This window comes from Oncorhynchus masou, chromosome 31 (genome assembly GCF_036934945.1).
Source record: "Oncorhynchus masou masou isolate Uvic2021 chromosome 31, UVic_Omas_1.1, whole genome shotgun sequence".
NCBI classification, from domain to species: domain Eukaryota; kingdom Metazoa; phylum Chordata; class Actinopteri; order Salmoniformes; family Salmonidae; genus Oncorhynchus; species Oncorhynchus masou.
In genome coordinates this window covers 14004037-14020773 of record NC_088242.1, presented here as the reverse complement: position 1 = coordinate 14020773, position 16737 = coordinate 14004037, and the positions used below count along the sequence as shown (strand labels likewise).

Below are 16737 nucleotides of genomic sequence, written 5' to 3'. Positions count from 1 at the left end.
TTTCTGGAACGTTCAAGAGGGTGGGATTCTTTCTCCACTGCAGCCAGTAGAACGACCTAGTCTAGTTAAATAACGGTTTAAAAAAATATATATAATATAATACATAAATATATATATATAAATAACGACGACCTAATCTAATTTATTTGTTGACAATATCCAGACATTCAATGATTAATGTTAAAAGTTCAAAGAAAGAGACAAGGAAAATACTTAACATCTTTATTTAAAAAAAAGCTCTGAACATGTGATAAAGATGCATACACAGTATGCCTCAACATAATCTTTACAGTTCATATGTTACTACAGTTATTACTGTGTAATCACATAGATATAAGGGTGTCAAAGTGTAACGATTTTGAAAGTAGCTGATATGTTACAAGTGCCATACATCTAAATAAATGACAGGCTACCAGAAAGTAACATTTGCTGATCAGTATTCAAGAAGGCTTCTTTTGAGAGCTTCCTCCATCTCTGTGAAGATAAATTGGGGGGGGGCACAACAGAAAAAAAATCAATATAATGTCAACCTAAATAAGAAATATAACTGTCGCAAAAAACACACGAGACTACCATCTCAAAACCATCCAAAAAGTGTTCATGCTGTTCTCTCCACCAACTATCTGAATATCCCAGTGTGCATTAAACGTCACTATGATTTGATTAGACATACTCACACTAAGGTTATTCTTCAAGCATGTAACGCTGGTTAAAAAAAGAGAGGTATCATCTTGTTTTTATTATGCTACATCTACATGACCAGATTGGGCAACCCCTTCAAAACTCTCCAGAACCTTTCTGGCCATTCAAATAAGGCAATATGCAACAGGGATTGGCTGATATATGATTAAATCGAATATCATGAAGTGCAAGACGATATATTGTGATGTTCAAATACAGTATAGTCTTGCACTTTACAAATCAAAACTGTGCAGTTTTACCAGTTAGGCTCTATCAATATGTTGAAAATGAAGTCCATATGAATGAACTAAGCCTTATTGTTTTTTGCCACACAAAGATTATTTAATGAGAATGTGACTAATACTATTTTTTTTTTAAGCACAAAAATTGCACAGTCTGGAATTACTTAGTCATTTCCGGCGCAAAACAATTATCGCATATCGTGATATTTGGATTAGCATATCGTAGAAGTGGTCTAACCTAAAAATCTCCCAACTCTAACGTGTAAACTAAAATGTAACTACTGAAAAGGTCCTCAAATAAACAAAGATAAGTAAAGGTGTTACACACCAATATCAAAGTCAGTTGGCTTTCTTGCTTCTTCTGCACTTAAAGCCAAGGCACGCTTCATCTCCTCAGATTCATCTGAAACACAATGGAAATGGACAAAAAAAAGAGAATCTCAGTTGGAAAAAAACCAGCACTTTAGGAAATATTTCTAAGAAACCTTCTATAGCTATTTAATATCTATGGTAGATGTCATTCACCAAATCACTGAACAGACCAAAATACAAGAAATCTTCTATAGCTATTTTACATTTTAGTTATTTAGCAGACGCTCTTATCCAGAGCGACAAAAAGGACCAATTAGGGTTAAGTGCCTTGCTCAAGGGCACATTGACAGATTTTTCAGCTAGTCAGCTCAGGTATTCAAACCAACGAACTTTCGGTTACTGGCCCAACGCTCTTAACTGCTAGGCTAGCTGCAGCTATATAATTTCTATGGTCGATGTCATTCACCAAATCACTGAACAGATCAGCAAACAAAAAATAATCACCTCCAGGGGGTTCAGTGTCATCTCTGACCTCATCCAAGTTCACAGCGATGGCATGTTTCATATCTTCAAACTCCTCCACTATTAAATAAAAAAGTATGAATCAAATCAGTTTTCTAAGACCAGGAAGGTCAGTGCAGTGGAAATGAATCACGGAACACAGTCCAAACTCAAAGCAGACTTGCCATTCACTTCCGGTTTAATCTCCACAGCAGCCAGTGTCTTAACAGCGGAGGAAGCTGCTGCCTTCTCCGCACGACTCTCGCCTCCATCTCTAGAGCTGGAGCAAGGCTCCAGAAAGCAGTGCTGGGAGTGGTAGTGGTTATGGAAACTGGGCACGTCCTTATGACTCTTCTGACAGGATCCACACACCACGTCAAAGGTCTTCTCTAGCCCCAAGGCTTCGTGTTGAGAGTGGACATGAGTCTTAATCTGAGCAAAGGAGGCTACCTTGATGTCGCATGGTGCACATACAAAGCTGCATTTGTCTTCACTGGACAGCAGCTTCATGCATCGTGTGAAAGTAGCCTTCCTTTCGTCTTCAGCCTTTTCTGACGACATGCATGGACACAGACATTCACTGGTTGTTGCCAGTTGACTGGAGTTGTAGTTTTTGGCCTCAGTGGGTTTATCAACCCCAGGCACATCCATGAGGTAGTAGTCCTTACTGTGCAGGCTTCTATAGTGCTCCTGGAACTCCCCCTCGGTGTCATACTGCATGCTGTCACAGAGCCCGCAGAAGTAGCGCGTCACTATTTGGTTGCTGTGCTCGTTCACACAGTGCCTGCGTAATGTGTCCTCCTTGAAGAACTTCTGTGGGCAGTGGCCACAGGCAAACCTCTGGAAACTGTGGTTTCTCACATCTCTGCAGTGCTTGTGCACGGCTCGCTCCGAGTCAAAGATGTCCTCACACATTCTGCACAGCCACCTCTCGTCCTGTTTGAGGAGACATGTGGGAGTTGTAGTTCTAGCCCTGGGCTCAGTGGGAGCGCTGGGACTGCCACTGGTGGAGGGTTTGGAATAGGAGATGGGAGCAGGCTCCTCGTCTGATACCTCTCTTTCCCTGAAGTAAGTGTGTCCACTGTGGGTCTCTGACACATGCAACAGGATGTCCTCGTGACGTGGCATGTCCACCTTGCACAGCCGGCAGTGGAATAGGAAGTTTGAGAGATGGGCGCCGCCATGAAAGCGGCTCATGTGCAGGCGAGTGATGGACGACTCATCCATACGCTTTCCACACACACCACATTGATGGAATATCTTATTGGCAGTTAAAAGGTGCTGGCTTGCCATGGCCTCCTCTGAAAAGCGCTGGCCACATTCACAGAACCATGCCACTATCGAGACACTCGTTGATGGCCAAGCACTGCCATTCAAAGTTCCTCCGCGTCTCTGGCGCTTGGCTGGGTATCCAACAGAATCACCTCTCTCCTTGTCCCTCTTCTGTGATGGGGCAACCGCAGCCCTTTTGGCGTGTTGGATTTCATAGAAATTGCTGTAGTGCAGAATCGCCCTTTCCATGGTGCTGTTGACCTCAGTAATGTGCCGACTCAATTCTTTGTGCCTGTCAACTTGACCTTGGGTGAGGAACAGTTTGCAACACACAGAGCACTGGCCCAGCACCTGCAGTTGTTTCATAACCTGCACCACTGTTTTCACTGCCTCAGCCCTGGCACTGCCCTCTCTGCATTGCACACTGAGGGAGAAGAATAACATTAACAAAATGACAAATAAGATGATTTATCCCATATGAAGAAAGTGAGATGTTGAATATCTATGTCTGTTATTGATTTATTTTCTAATACACAGACTGTATATGAACAATTTGTAACTACACTGCAATTATACCTGCCTATGTAACAACCATGTAATTGCATGTACACTAACGCCATAGAGTTCAAAAGTACACAAACACATACAGATATAAACTTACTTGAAGTGGGCCTGTGCTTCCATGTGTGAGTTAAGCCCCTTTCGGCATGTTGTACATCTCACACTGAATATAACCTCCTTACATAAAGCAGTAAGACGATTCTTCGCATATCGAGGGATGGGAACTGGCAATGCTGTCCCTGTAGTTTCTTTTGTTCAGAAAGAGAACAAAATAGCTGGTTACATGTTTCAATAGAGCAAACTAATAGCAGTGTAGTTGGTTATGTTATCCCGTCCAAGCACTATTAATTCGCACAACCTATTTGCTCTACATGCAGATTGTGGCGGCAGGGTAGCCTAGTGGTTAGAGCGTTGGACTATTAATCGGAAGGTTGCCAGTTCAAATCCCCGAGCTGACAAGGTACAAATCTGTCGTTTTGCCCCTGAACAGGCAGTTAACCCACTGTTCCTAGGCCGTCATTGAAAATAAGAATCTGTTCTTAACTGACTTGCCTAGTTAAATAAAGGTAAAAAATAAAATAACTAGTAATGCCAATAACAGCATAGAGTCCATATGCCGCTTCTCTTTGCTCTTTCCACCTAAATCCAATTTTCATGAATGGAATATTTAGTGTTGATGCAGATTCATATCCTTGTTACATGATTGATTATACTTAGAGTGGGAGAGGCAAGGCTTACCACTCATGAGGATGGACTGAGAGAAGTGGTTTTTGGCCGCCATGTGATGGAGGCACTCGTCTCTGGTGTAGAACAGGAAGTAGCAGACAGGGCAGGCGAAGCAGACGATGGACTGGCAGGTCTGACTGTGGTCATGGTCTTCATTAGGCGAGGAGGACAGCTAAACAAAATAACAATTTCCCCACACAATGAAAGTGATTACTGTTTCAGCTGGATTGAAATGTGTCTGCATTATCTGTGGTTGACGACTTAAACAAGAATATTAAAGTATTCATTTTCATTTAATATTTTTTTTAAATCTTGAGACATAATAGTATGGCAGCTGCCCCCAAGTAATTGATCTTCCTCATTGGTATTTAGTGCCACCAAGTGTATATCACAGCTAAATGCTGCTCTCTACTGCTTTGGTAGAGATGGACATCCAGTTCCCTCCATCCAATAACAAAAGCTGTTGCAGGAATGTGAAGTATTGTTACATTGTTTACGTTTTTAACCTCCAATTTTAAAACAGAAATTCAGAAATGTCTCCTCATGGTACTTGATTCCTTTAGGTTAGGAATAAAGACAGGTCGAATTCTTGCATAGAGCACATTTGAATGAGATGTGACTGAACACAATTGAAAGTGCTGTCATCTTCTAACAGCGGTTGATTTTACAGGCACAACCAACCATTGACTGCTGATGCACCCTCCAAGCCTCTTTGGTTTCAAAATGCAGACCACAGGCAACGCAAGCAAACAGCTCAGTTGGACTTCCTTTCAGGTAGATGGTCGGATCACAAGGAGAGTGGTCAAACCTGCAAATACAAAGAAATAAGTATTTCTCAAGGCAAGTCATGGCTAAAATAAACGTTGGTTGTTTATTATGTATAATTGTCACAGAAATATAAATCTCATATATTATCTAACCTTTTCAAGTGACCTTCCAGGAGAGGCACGTTGTCATAAACCCGACCACAGTTGATCACTGGACAGGTATGTGTAGATGAGCTACTGGTAGGAAAGGGGACCTGTCTGCGTCTCCAGCTAGCTCCAGTATTGATACCAGGTTTCACACCTGAGAACAGACAAGATGCTAAGACTAAGACTGAGATGCTGCTCTTCTAACAAATGAAGTTAAACTTTGTGTGCTAGTTGGGACCGTTCATTAAATGTCTCGGAGTAACTATGCTGATCACTTTAGATCCTAGATCAGCATTCCTACGCTGAGACATTTTATGAATACGGGTCCAGAACTCTAGTACAAACAAGACATTACCTGGCATCTTTAACCACATATCCACACAGCGCTTGGCATCATATGCATGTCCATTGGGACTAAATGCCAGTTCCTGCCGCCCATGAGCCTTTTGTGAGATTTGCTTCTCCTGAAATAATGCGAGCAGAGACAGGACCAAAATGAAGAACTGTGCAGACATTATAGCACCCACAAAAGACAAGTGCTGAACAAGCTTCAAATGGTTAATAAGATTATCATACCAACTTGAAGTGTCCTTACCTTGAAGGCTTTACACTTCTCTGCTCTTTCCTTTTTCTCCACAGAGACTTGCTGAGCCAGTCTGTCCAAAGTGGAGGTGACCTGAGCCTTCTGTCGCTCAATCTCATCTTCAATCTTCACAATAAAAAATAAAGGTGAACATTATATACTACTTACATAACATAAAAAAAAAAAATTGTGGTACTTTTACCCCATTTTCGTGATATCTAATTGGTTGTTACAGTCTTGGCTCATCGCTGTAACTCCACTACGGACTCAGGAGAGGCGAAGGTCGAGAGCCATGCATCCTCCGAAACACGACCCTGCCAAGCCACACTGCTTTTTGACACACTGCTCGCTTAACCCGGAAGCCAGCTGCACCAATGTGTCGGGGGAAACACTGTGCAGCTGGCGACCATAGTCGGCTTGCAGGCGCCCGGCCCGCCACAAGGAGTCGCTAGAGTGCGAAGGGACAAGGAAATCCCCGCCGGCCAAACCCTTCCCTAAAGGCCAGCCTGGGACCTGTGACACAGCCTGGGGTCGAACCCGGGCTGTTACTTTTTTAAACTGGTCTTCCACCAACCTTTCCATATGTCATTACAGTTTGGATTTAATTTATCTTTCACTTGATACACTCACTGTCTCTGCCATGGGTAAACTGTCATCGTCTTCGCCCTCACTCAGTAAATCAATACACTCCAGTACAGGTCTGAGTGGAGCCTCCTGAAACAAAATAGTTAAATGGATGAGACACTGTCTGACACTGTCTTTAATAAACTGTTGACTCACTTAGACACTGTCTGATTTTTGTAGGAGATTATGAAATAGTTTTTTAACAATATGGGAACTGTAGTAGATTACCTAATCTAACTCAAACATCCACGTTTGGATCAATTTCAATTCAACTAATGCATAGGATGAAAATGTGTAGCCTTTTACCCTTATAAAAGGTTGAAAATGGCAGATTTGGAAACTGATAAGCACCTAAATTTGAACACAGTTGCTGTAAAGTAATATGCTATAAATTACGTCAGAGCTCAGGCTCTGCACTTCATATGCGACAAGAAGTTGCCCCCATCCCTCCTCCATTTTTTCTTGTCCGAATGAGGAAAATGCTGTAAATTAAAAGGACTCAATGTATTTTGAAAGATGAGACTGAGGATTATAATAAATACCACTTTGATGTCATACAAGCAAGCCAAACACCCATGACTCCAAAAGTGCACTTTACATTATCCATACAAAACTTGTGTCATATACAGTGTCAACGTTTATGATCACTATGTTTGATGTACATTTACTAGATGACATGGCGTCATACCCTGGGTTGTTCTGAACAGAATAAGCCTGTTTGTCTATTGGAAAGAACATTTGCCATGGAACACTGCTATCGGCAAATAGTACAGTACATGTCAAATGCACATAAAATCATCACACAGTGTCATTTTTGGTTTCAGTCTTGTGTCAGGTGAACTGTCGTGTCCTGTCAACCAATGTAATTTTGTAATTTGGGTGAACTATCCCTTTAACGTTGAGGGTGGTGATATATATATATATATATATATATATATATTTTTTTTTTTTTAAGAAAGTAATAGCAGGAACAGCATCATCTATATCAGGATGTAGATTGGAACCTAAACTGAATGACTTTAACTACTATTTTCTCTGCACAGGATTTTTAAAATATTTTTTTTTACTGAGAATACATTACATAGGATGAAGAAACAATATACTACTTGTCAGATAAAAAACTGATACTGTACAGTGACTTCAAATAGTATTCACACCCCTTTACTTTTCCACATTTTGTTGTTATGAAGTGAGACTAAAATGGATTTGTCAGTTTTTGTCAACAATCTAAAACACAATACTCTAATGTCAAAGTGGAACAAAATTTCCAACATTTGTTAAACATTTATGAAAAATAAAACAAATATATATTGATTAGATAAGTATCAATAAATGTTAGAATCTCCTTTGGCAGTGATTACAGCTGTGTAAGTCTCTAAGAGCTTTGTGCATCTGTATTGTGCAACATTTGGCCATTATTATTTTCAAAATTCTTCAATCATTATCTTCTTGGTAAGCAACTCCAGCGTAGATTTGGTCTTCTGTTTTAGGTTATTGTCCTGCTGAAAGGCAAATTCATCTCCCAGTGTCTGCTGGAAAGCAGACAACCATATTTTCCTGTCGGATTTTGCCCGTGCTTAGCCCATTCCGTTTATTTTTTATCCTGAAAAACTCCCCAATCTATAATGATTACAAGCATACCCATAACATGATGCAGCAACCACTGTGTTTGAAAATATGGAGAATATTTTCATTTTGTACAAGCTTCCTTCGTTTCACTCTGTCAATTAGGTTAGTATTGCAGAGTAATTAAAGTTGTTGAGCCATCTTCAGTTCTATAACAGCCCTTAAACTCTGTAACTGCTTTAAAGTCACCATTGGCCTAGTAGTGAAATCCCTGAGCGGTTTCCTTCCTCTCCGGCAAGAGTTAGGAAGGACGCCTGTATCTTTGTAGTGACTGGGTGTATCGATACACCATCCAAAGTGCAAGTAATAACTTCACCATGCTCAAAGGGATATATTTTTACCCATCTACCAATAGGTGCCCTTCTTTGCAAGGCATTGGAAAACCTCCCTGTTTTTTGTGGTTGAATATGTGTTTCAAATTCATTGCTCAGCTGAAGGACCTTACACATACAGTGCCTTCGGAAAGTATTCAGACCCCTTGACTTTGTACATATTTTGTTACGTTCCAGCCTTATTCTAACATTGTTTTCCCCCTCAATATATTCAACCTATAACCAATACTCCATAATGACAAAGCAAAAACAGGTTTAGAACATTTTGCTAATTTATTAAAAATAAAAACTGAAATATCACATTTACATAAGTTCAGACCCTTTACTCAATACTTTGTTGAAGAACCTGTGGCAGCGATTGCAGCCTTGAGTCTAAAGTATGTCGCTACAAGCTTGACACACCTGTTTTTGGAGAGTTTCTCCCATTCTTCTCTGCAGATCCTCTCAAGCCCTGTCAGGTTGGATGGGTAGAATTGCTGTACAGTTATTTTCAGGTCTCTCCAGAGATGTCCGATCACGTTCCAAGTCCAGGCTCTCCAAAGCCACTCTTGCATTATCTTGGCTGTGTGCTTAGGGTCATTGTCCTGTTGGAAGGTGAACCTTCACCCCAGTCTGAGGTCCTGAGTGCTCTGGAGCAGGATTTCATCAAGGATCTCTCTGTAATTTGCTCTGTTAATCTTTCCCTCGATCCTGACTAGTTCAGTCCCTGCCACTGAAAAACATCCCCACAGCATGATGCTGCCACCACCACCATGCTTCACCATAGGGATGGTGCCAGTTTTCCTCCAGATGTGACGCTTGTCATTCAGGCCAGAGTTCAATCTTGGTTTCATCAGACCAGAGTCTTTAGGTGCCTTTTGGCAAACTCCAAGCGGGCTGTCATATACCTTCTACTAAGGAGTGGCTTCCGCCTGGTCACTCTATCATAAAGGCCTGATTGGCGGAGTGCTGCAGAGATGGTTGTCCAATTTGTAAGTCGCTCTGGATAAGAGCGTCTGCTAAATGACTTAAATGTAAATGTAATGTAAATGTTGTCCTTCTGGAAGTTTCTCACATCTCCACAGAGGAATTCTAGAGCTCTGTTAGAGTGACCATCGGATTCTTGTCCTTTCCAAACCATGTCCATTGAATTTACCACAGATTGACTCAAATCAAGTTGTAGAAATGGATCCATGGAAACTGGATGCACCGGAGCTCAATGTCGAGTCTCATAGCAAAGGGTCTGAATACTTATGTAAATAAGGTATTTCTGTTTTCGCTTTGTCATTATGGGGTAGTGTGTGTAGATTTCTGAGGAAAACATTTATTTAATCAATTTTAGAATAAGGCTGTAACGTAACAAAATGTGGAAAAAGGCAAAAGGTCTGAAAACTTCCCGAAGGCACTATAATTGTATGTGTGGGGTGCCGAGATTAGGTATTTATTTTAAAAACACGTGAAATACTATTATTGAACAGAGTGAGTCCATGCAACTTGTTTAGCAAATGTTTACTCCTGAACTTACGTACTGTAGACATGCCATAACAAAGGGGTTGAATACTTATTGACTCAAGACATTCCAGCTTTTCATTTTTTATTAATTTGTTAAAATGTCAAAGTGGAATAATGTTTTTTGACATTATGGGGTAGTGTGTAGGCCATGACAAAAATTCTAAATTGAATCGATTTTAAAATCTTAAATGTAAGTAAATTTAATCGAAAATGTAATCTATGTAATTCCCAAAAGTAACTTAATCATGGGAGGGCCAAAAAACACCTTTCTTGTAAAAATAGTTACAAATTGCTGAGGTGTAGTGACTTTTGAGAACACAAGCTCAAGTACACAGTACAAAAATGATAAAAAATATTTTATATTATGCATTTCCTTTTTCCCCAAAACTGTATGAAAAAGGTAGAAATTACATTGTCTAAATATAGTAGAATACATTTATACAATGACTAACTATAAGATTTCACCTTCCTTCTAACTGTAAAATACATATTTGTATATTTAGAGTTAGAGAAAAGGTTCATATTTTCTGAAGATCTCTTGATCAAAATGTTTGCCCCAACCGCTGTGAACGTCTCTCCGTCAATGATAAACAGAAAGTGTTTTTTGTGTAAAATCTATGAATCTATCTCGGAATGTGCTATTGCGACAAAACCACTATCCTGCTGCTACGATGTAAGGATTCCAAGCATATGGTTGTTAGTGGTTGTGACGTGGGTTCAGCCAGGGCTTGATGGACAGTCGGAAGAGCGAATGAAATGGAAGGAGGGACATTCCAGCTTAATGTGGTGTCAGATTTCACACAGGCAGAAGAAACATTCACCCTGTATCCATGAGAATCAGGCCTACATCTAAATGCAAGCCATTTCGATCTATGGTGTCCACAGATTGATTTCTAAGCAAAAATGTTGGTCAGAACCAGTACCAGAACCATGCAAGTCGCCTAAACTGGGGACTTTACATCTAAAAGGTTTTTAAATTCCGGCTATAACAAAATGTGTAAAAAGTCATGGGGTGTGAATACTTTCTGAAACCACTGGGTTGGGACTTGCATGGGGGTCTTACTCATTGTTAGAAAAAAAACATTTGGTCCAAATCAGAGTTTAGGTACTATTTGTATTAAATATGATATGAATCCTATAAATTAAACATGGCCAATTTGGGTGCAATCAATAAACTTAATTTCTCAGATATTATATTTCAACAAAAGAATGTTGCAGGAATGCTAGCTAATCTTATATGTTTCGAACTACAGAAACGATTTCAGAACAATATATGATGATGGTGGGTGTCATGGCTTGCTGAAATTACATGGAACGACGCAATGACAACATAGTAGAGTAACCTTTGAACCTTTGTTTCGGCAAATGACAAATCACTTACTGACACAAACTCCACCTCATCTTCATCTTCTGCTCCAGTCGGGGAGGACATTGATTTTATCTGGAGTAAAAGAAACGACATAATAAAACAGACAACTCATCCAAATCGATTCCCACTGATAATCAACTAAACTGTGTCAACATCATTATCCTCATCCAGCTGTCAGTATGTCTGGCAGGGCTATGATGACCAATAAGTACATTGTTACAATGATAATAGCTAAAATCTAAAACAATGATAGCTAACTACAATTACAATGTCACAAATTGTTTGTTTTCATGCAAATTGGAGAACGCTTGCCATCACGTGTGTTCAACACTAGCTAGCTAGCTATAACCCCTGCTAGCACTAGTGTGAATAACTGCTCCAATTCAACACTTTTGCCGACTAGTTAGCTCGCTAAACTAGTTGAAACATTGTCGAAGAAAACACAAGAACGAGGCAGCTTCCTTGGTCTAGCTAGTTAGCTAGCTAGCTAGCTAAAGATAGTTAGCAGGTCACCGTGCACAACCAGCAGTCTATACTTTGCAGACATTATAAACGTATTTATTAGGTAAAACCATTTAGCCACCCAAGTAGTTTGATAACTACATAATTATCGTTAAAGTAAATTTAAGCACGAGCGGACACTCACCAAGAAACGTTTTCGTGCAAAAGGGATGTTGATTTTCTGCGGGTGTTGCTGGGACTTGGAGTTCTAAGGAAAAGCGCACGGCGGCCACTTAGTTTCGCAGTGCTGCTGTCGCATTGGGGGGAAAACATAAAACTGTCGTGTCGACATTAATTAATTCATGAATTATAAAGGCAGTTATTTTTCTGGAGTCATTTCATGACAATTAGGGCTGTGTTATTATAGTTTAGCCTTAGCCTATAAATAGCCTAGCATATTTAATACTACACTGTTTTAATGTATCATATATCAGAGACCAGGTTGATGATAGAGACTGATCGTGATACTCAGGCCATATGCAGCATCTTTGCTGTGCGGAGCTCGGATGCCGATGCTCACTCCCCTTGCATGAGTAAAAAAAAAAAAAAAAAAAGCTATTCTGCTGAGTCATGGGTTGTTGCCTTACATTATTGAAATCAATAGAACTGAAGGATAGTCTGTAGTCTAGCCTATGTTTCGGGCTGCAATGAGACGTTCACTATATCCTGTCAATAATATTACCTTCGCTTTCAGTATATAGGGCAGCAAGCCCAGAGCCGGTTGTCTGTGCGCAGGAGGCGCTGCCCTACATCGCGTTTTAGAATGATTGCTGCAGCGTTTTTGGTCTTATTGAGACCGTATAGTATTCAAGTTGTTTTGCTATTATTGCTGCTATTGCTTGGAACTATTGCAACAATTCTTTTTTTCTGTTGCTGGCATCGGAGGCTTCGTAACGGAAAACATCCCATAAAATCTGTGCTTTCAGGGCGCTCAAGGAGTCGCGGTGAGTAGAGGCGTCGTCAGCATCTTCAAGCAGTGCGGCTAATCCACCAAACCAAATGCGTGGCATGTCTGCAATATGTTCAAGCATTTTCACACGATTACCTGTTAAATAGGATATAGCCTAAAGTGTATCCTGTGCTATTTTAAGCTACTTGACACACTTGAATCGCCATTATTTTCAGCAGATAAACATAGCATTGGCTACAGTTTAGTGTAGACTCACTGCTATGTGCATGGCCTTGAGGGTGAAATCATATATTACTATCAGTGTCCAAATATATATTTTCCACTTTATTCGCGGTCTTAATTTGTCTAATGGTAGTCTATGATGTCATTACGATAGCCTAAATGTAGCCATGTGCTTATGTAATGTGTTTGAAAGTATCCGAGTGAGTTAAACATCTTTTCATTTGTCCCAGAAGCTGGTCTCAGGACGCATCATTTTCGATCAGAGGTAATCATTCGTTTTTACTTGTGTCAAGGTCAGTAAGTAGCCAATGTCTTCTTTCAAATACAAGATTGTGAAGGAAGTACAACTATATGCTGCTCTGTGTTACTTTTATTATACTTTACTGTATACTTTGGGGAGTTGTGTTGGTGCGCTATTGTTAGGACTGTGTTATGCGCATTGCGCATGTGTGATCAATAAATAATGTGAATGATTCTGCACTTTATGCAGCTTGACTATTCTGGAGAAAAAAATCCACATTTTAATGAAAACTTACAAAATATGCCAACATAGGCGATTACATATTGAACATTAAAAACCACTTAATTACACAATTAACTTATTAGGTTTATGGCAATCCAAAACCAAAGTTCCACCCATTAATGACAATATTTGTCAGTGTGATCCATAATAATTTTAATAATACATTGATCATCCAACTAGTTAAATGTCTCAAGCATATTAAACAATTTCGGCATCTTTTTCTCTCTCCTTTCTGGACATGATGTTCCATGTTTTTACAGGGTTTCAGGCACAGTCCGCGCCATGCCAGGAGGGCACGCGCACGAGTGGCAGAGGAAAAGCCTCTTGTCGAAATTCCCCAAAGTGATCATCAGAGTGACTCGTCCACAACTGTGAGGAAACGAAAAGTGAAGAAAAGAGTCCTTCCAGACTTCTATCACTCAGTACAAGTCACCCCAACACGCAAACCCGTAGGTATATTCTTGCGTAATTATAGCCTAATGCCAATCATTGTCATTCAGGGTATGCATTATAAATTAAATCTGCCTTGGTCAATTATCAGTACGCCGATTTATTTTCTATTTTTCAATTAACAAATACATGCTACAGCGATGATATGGGTCCTTAAATTATTAAAGTAACCAACATAAAATGCGCGCGTAATCCCTATTAACATCGATGCAATTATTGGATGTTTTTCACGCAACAGTTAGCCTTCAATAGTTTGACCTTCCGTACCACATCCTGGCGATGGTATTTGAAGTTGAAGCCTTGAAAGTTCAGCAATTTCTTGCAATTGCTCATATTGTCATTTTGCATGTTGATACACGCACCAAGCAAACCTAGTACAATGCCATAATAATAATGCTACCAAATTATCTCCATTGTAGGCTACAATCCTTAATAAACTTCACCATATGCCAAACTCTACTAGGGCGAAAAGCAGGATGTAGACAAAATGTTGGTACATGTGTGCTTTTGGGTGTGTCTACATGTTCTATGTTTATTCTGGATGAATCTTGCTCAGTATGGACTTTCAAGTTACAACTGAGATGCATGACTCAAGTTACAAATGAAATGCATGACATTAAGATGTCTAAACCTCTTTGTGTTATGATTACATTGTTTCAAATGGTCAATATTCATTACAATTACCTCTAGAATTTAAAATAGTATAGGCCTATAATAGATTAACAATGTCAAATTGAACGTTACTTGTCCCAAATGTATAATGTTTGGTTTCTGTAAACATGAACATTTACTGATGGATCCTTCTCTCTTGTACCCTCAAGTTCTCAAGAAATATCTTGATTCTTAATTTACTATAGGTGGTAGCAATAGCCTACCATGTACGGTTTAAAAAGGTATCATTCTAAATTGCTTTGGGACTTTTTAAATTCATAGGCAAGAAAATATGAAGCAAATATTAGGCTAACTCACATAAAATCTATGGAGAATGCAGTCTTTATTGTCTTATTTCTGACATAATGCTGGATGCTGTGGCCTTGTAGCAGGAAGTATTACCAATATTCATTGCTGTTGACTTGTAAGCCTAATGGATAAAAAAGTAAATTGAGTAAGATTCTGTTTGCTGGTTACTGTCTACCCAAACTCCTTGCTCCGGCCAAAAGCTACACCATGCCCATGGACGATAGATTCTTCTCTGCAATATAGCGATAGATAGATAGATAGATAGATAGATAGATAGATAGATAGATAGATAGATAGATAGATAGATAGATAGATAGATAGAAGCGGAATGATTCAGTTTGAGTCTTAAGGCATAGTATGGGGTGGGTGACCCTGGCAATTAAAGTGTTGCCAAGTGTTTTGCTTATGCTTTGTTTGAGGTGGTAGCGGTTTGTTTATTTTGTCACTTTCAAGCTATGATCACAATAAAGATAATGTAGACCTTCAGAGTCGGACCTCTTGTCATCAGGCAGAGTATGTGCTTTTGTCATTTGAGTGAACTATCCCTTTGAGACGTTCAACCTTGACGAGGTCGCTAGGTGTCGGGTTAGGGTCGATACATTACCCCCTTCCTTCAGGGAAAGTATGTCTGGACGCTTCACTATACCAAGTCCCTCACATGTACACGCCTGGCCTCAAGGGCACCATCCCACTTCTGACACCATGTAGCGAATTCAGGGGAAGCCCCGACGTGAACCCTGGTCCATCGACTGTTAAGCCAACACCTAAACCGTTAGGGGGAAATTTGAAACATGTTCTGCTTCATATTCATCATATCCAGCACCACCCCAACATCAGCATATGTGAAAATTGCATGTTTCTATGTATTGTTATAAAAAAAGAGAGAGGAAGATAAATGACATCATAAACCAATTAGTAGGCAATATGTAGACAATGCCTACTCATAATTGGTTAAAATCAAACGATGCACAGTGATGATGTCATTGGAAACACTTATCTTCCTCTATCTTTTTTATAACAAAACACAGTCAGTGTGGTGCTGGAGATAATGAATATGAAGTAGATTTTTTAAATGTTATTTCCCTATGCCATGCCCAAGGTGTGGCTTAACAGTCGCTGAACCAAGGTTCAAGTCCTGGTCAGGGCTACCCCTATTGCTTTCTTTACCCTGCAAGCAGTCTATGGACAATGTATGACAGCAGTCCATGCTTTGTTTTAGTTTAGCTGGTAGTGTTTCTGAATGCATTTGTGGCACAAATCTCATATAGCATTTAGCAAGTGTGGCACAAATCGCATTCAAGTGATGGGACTGATATTAGCATTTTTCTCGCATCATGTTCAAATCATCTATAAGTGACTTTGATAAGATTCACAATTAATTTGAGATACATTCAGATGGTCTGGACAAGATGTGTGAAAAATGCTAACATCGGTCCTATGACTTGAATGGAATTTGTGCCACAAATGCTAAAACATTAGCATTTTGAAATATTGCCAGGGATATAAAACCAAAGCATGGATTGCTGTCATGCCTTCTCCATACACTGTTTACATACTAAGAAAACCAATATGTTATTTTGTGATATGGGTGAACTATCCCTTTAATGGTTAAGGTGTTGCCTTCACAGTCGCTGGACCACAGTTCAAGTCCCGGTCGGGGCTACAAAGTTCATGGATCATTATATTTAGGTCATATCATGCATTGTTTGTACCATTTCAAGCATGATTGCTTTCACCATTGAGCAAGAGCATGCTTTGTTGATACACGCATGGTCAATCAAATGTTGGTTATTGACTGTGATATACCCTGAGTTAATTGTTAAAGGCCCAATGTAGCCGTTTTTATGTCGATATCAAATCATTTCTGGGTGACAGTAAGTACTTTACTGTCACACATTTTCATTAAAATGGCAAAAATTGCTTTGAGCAAAAAATGA

The 16737-nt window shown here is 39.7% G+C and overlaps 2 protein-coding genes across 3 annotated transcripts in view; one reads left to right on the top strand and one right to left on the bottom strand.

Annotated features, from left to right (window-relative positions):
• Positions 1-208: 208 nt before the first annotated feature.
• znf451 (zinc finger protein 451) lies at positions 209-11954 on the bottom strand. 2 transcript variants are annotated; one of them, XM_064950163.1, is made up of 13 exons: positions 11881-11954; positions 11247-11306; positions 6423-6506; positions 5805-5918; positions 5565-5673; positions 5216-5363; positions 4977-5103; positions 4308-4467; positions 3670-3817; positions 1922-3432; positions 1740-1817; positions 1252-1326; positions 209-474 (listed from the first exon to the last, which is right to left on the bottom strand). In XM_064950163.1, exons 2-13 carry the CDS (start codon positions 11295-11297, stop codon positions 434-436), a joined length of 2646 nt encoding a protein of 881 aa, XP_064806235.1. In that variant the 5' UTR covers positions 11298-11306; positions 11881-11954; the 3' UTR covers positions 209-433. The 2 variants fall into 2 exon arrangements, with proteins under 2 accessions (XP_064806235.1, XP_064806236.1); XM_064950164.1 differs by lacking the exon at positions 6423-6506.
• Positions 11955-12152: 198 nt separating this feature from the next.
• Positions 12153-16737, top strand: part of LOC135523470 (dystonin-like) — a 210139-nt gene continuing 205554 nt past the window's right edge. The window contains exons 1-3 of the mRNA XM_064950162.1: positions 12153-12679; positions 13098-13132; positions 13651-13839. Of these exons, the coding sequence (XP_064806234.1) occupies positions 12499-12679; positions 13098-13132; positions 13651-13839 (405 nt within the window). The 5' untranslated portion in view covers positions 12153-12498. The remainder of the gene's footprint in view (positions 12680-13097; positions 13133-13650; positions 13840-16737) is intronic.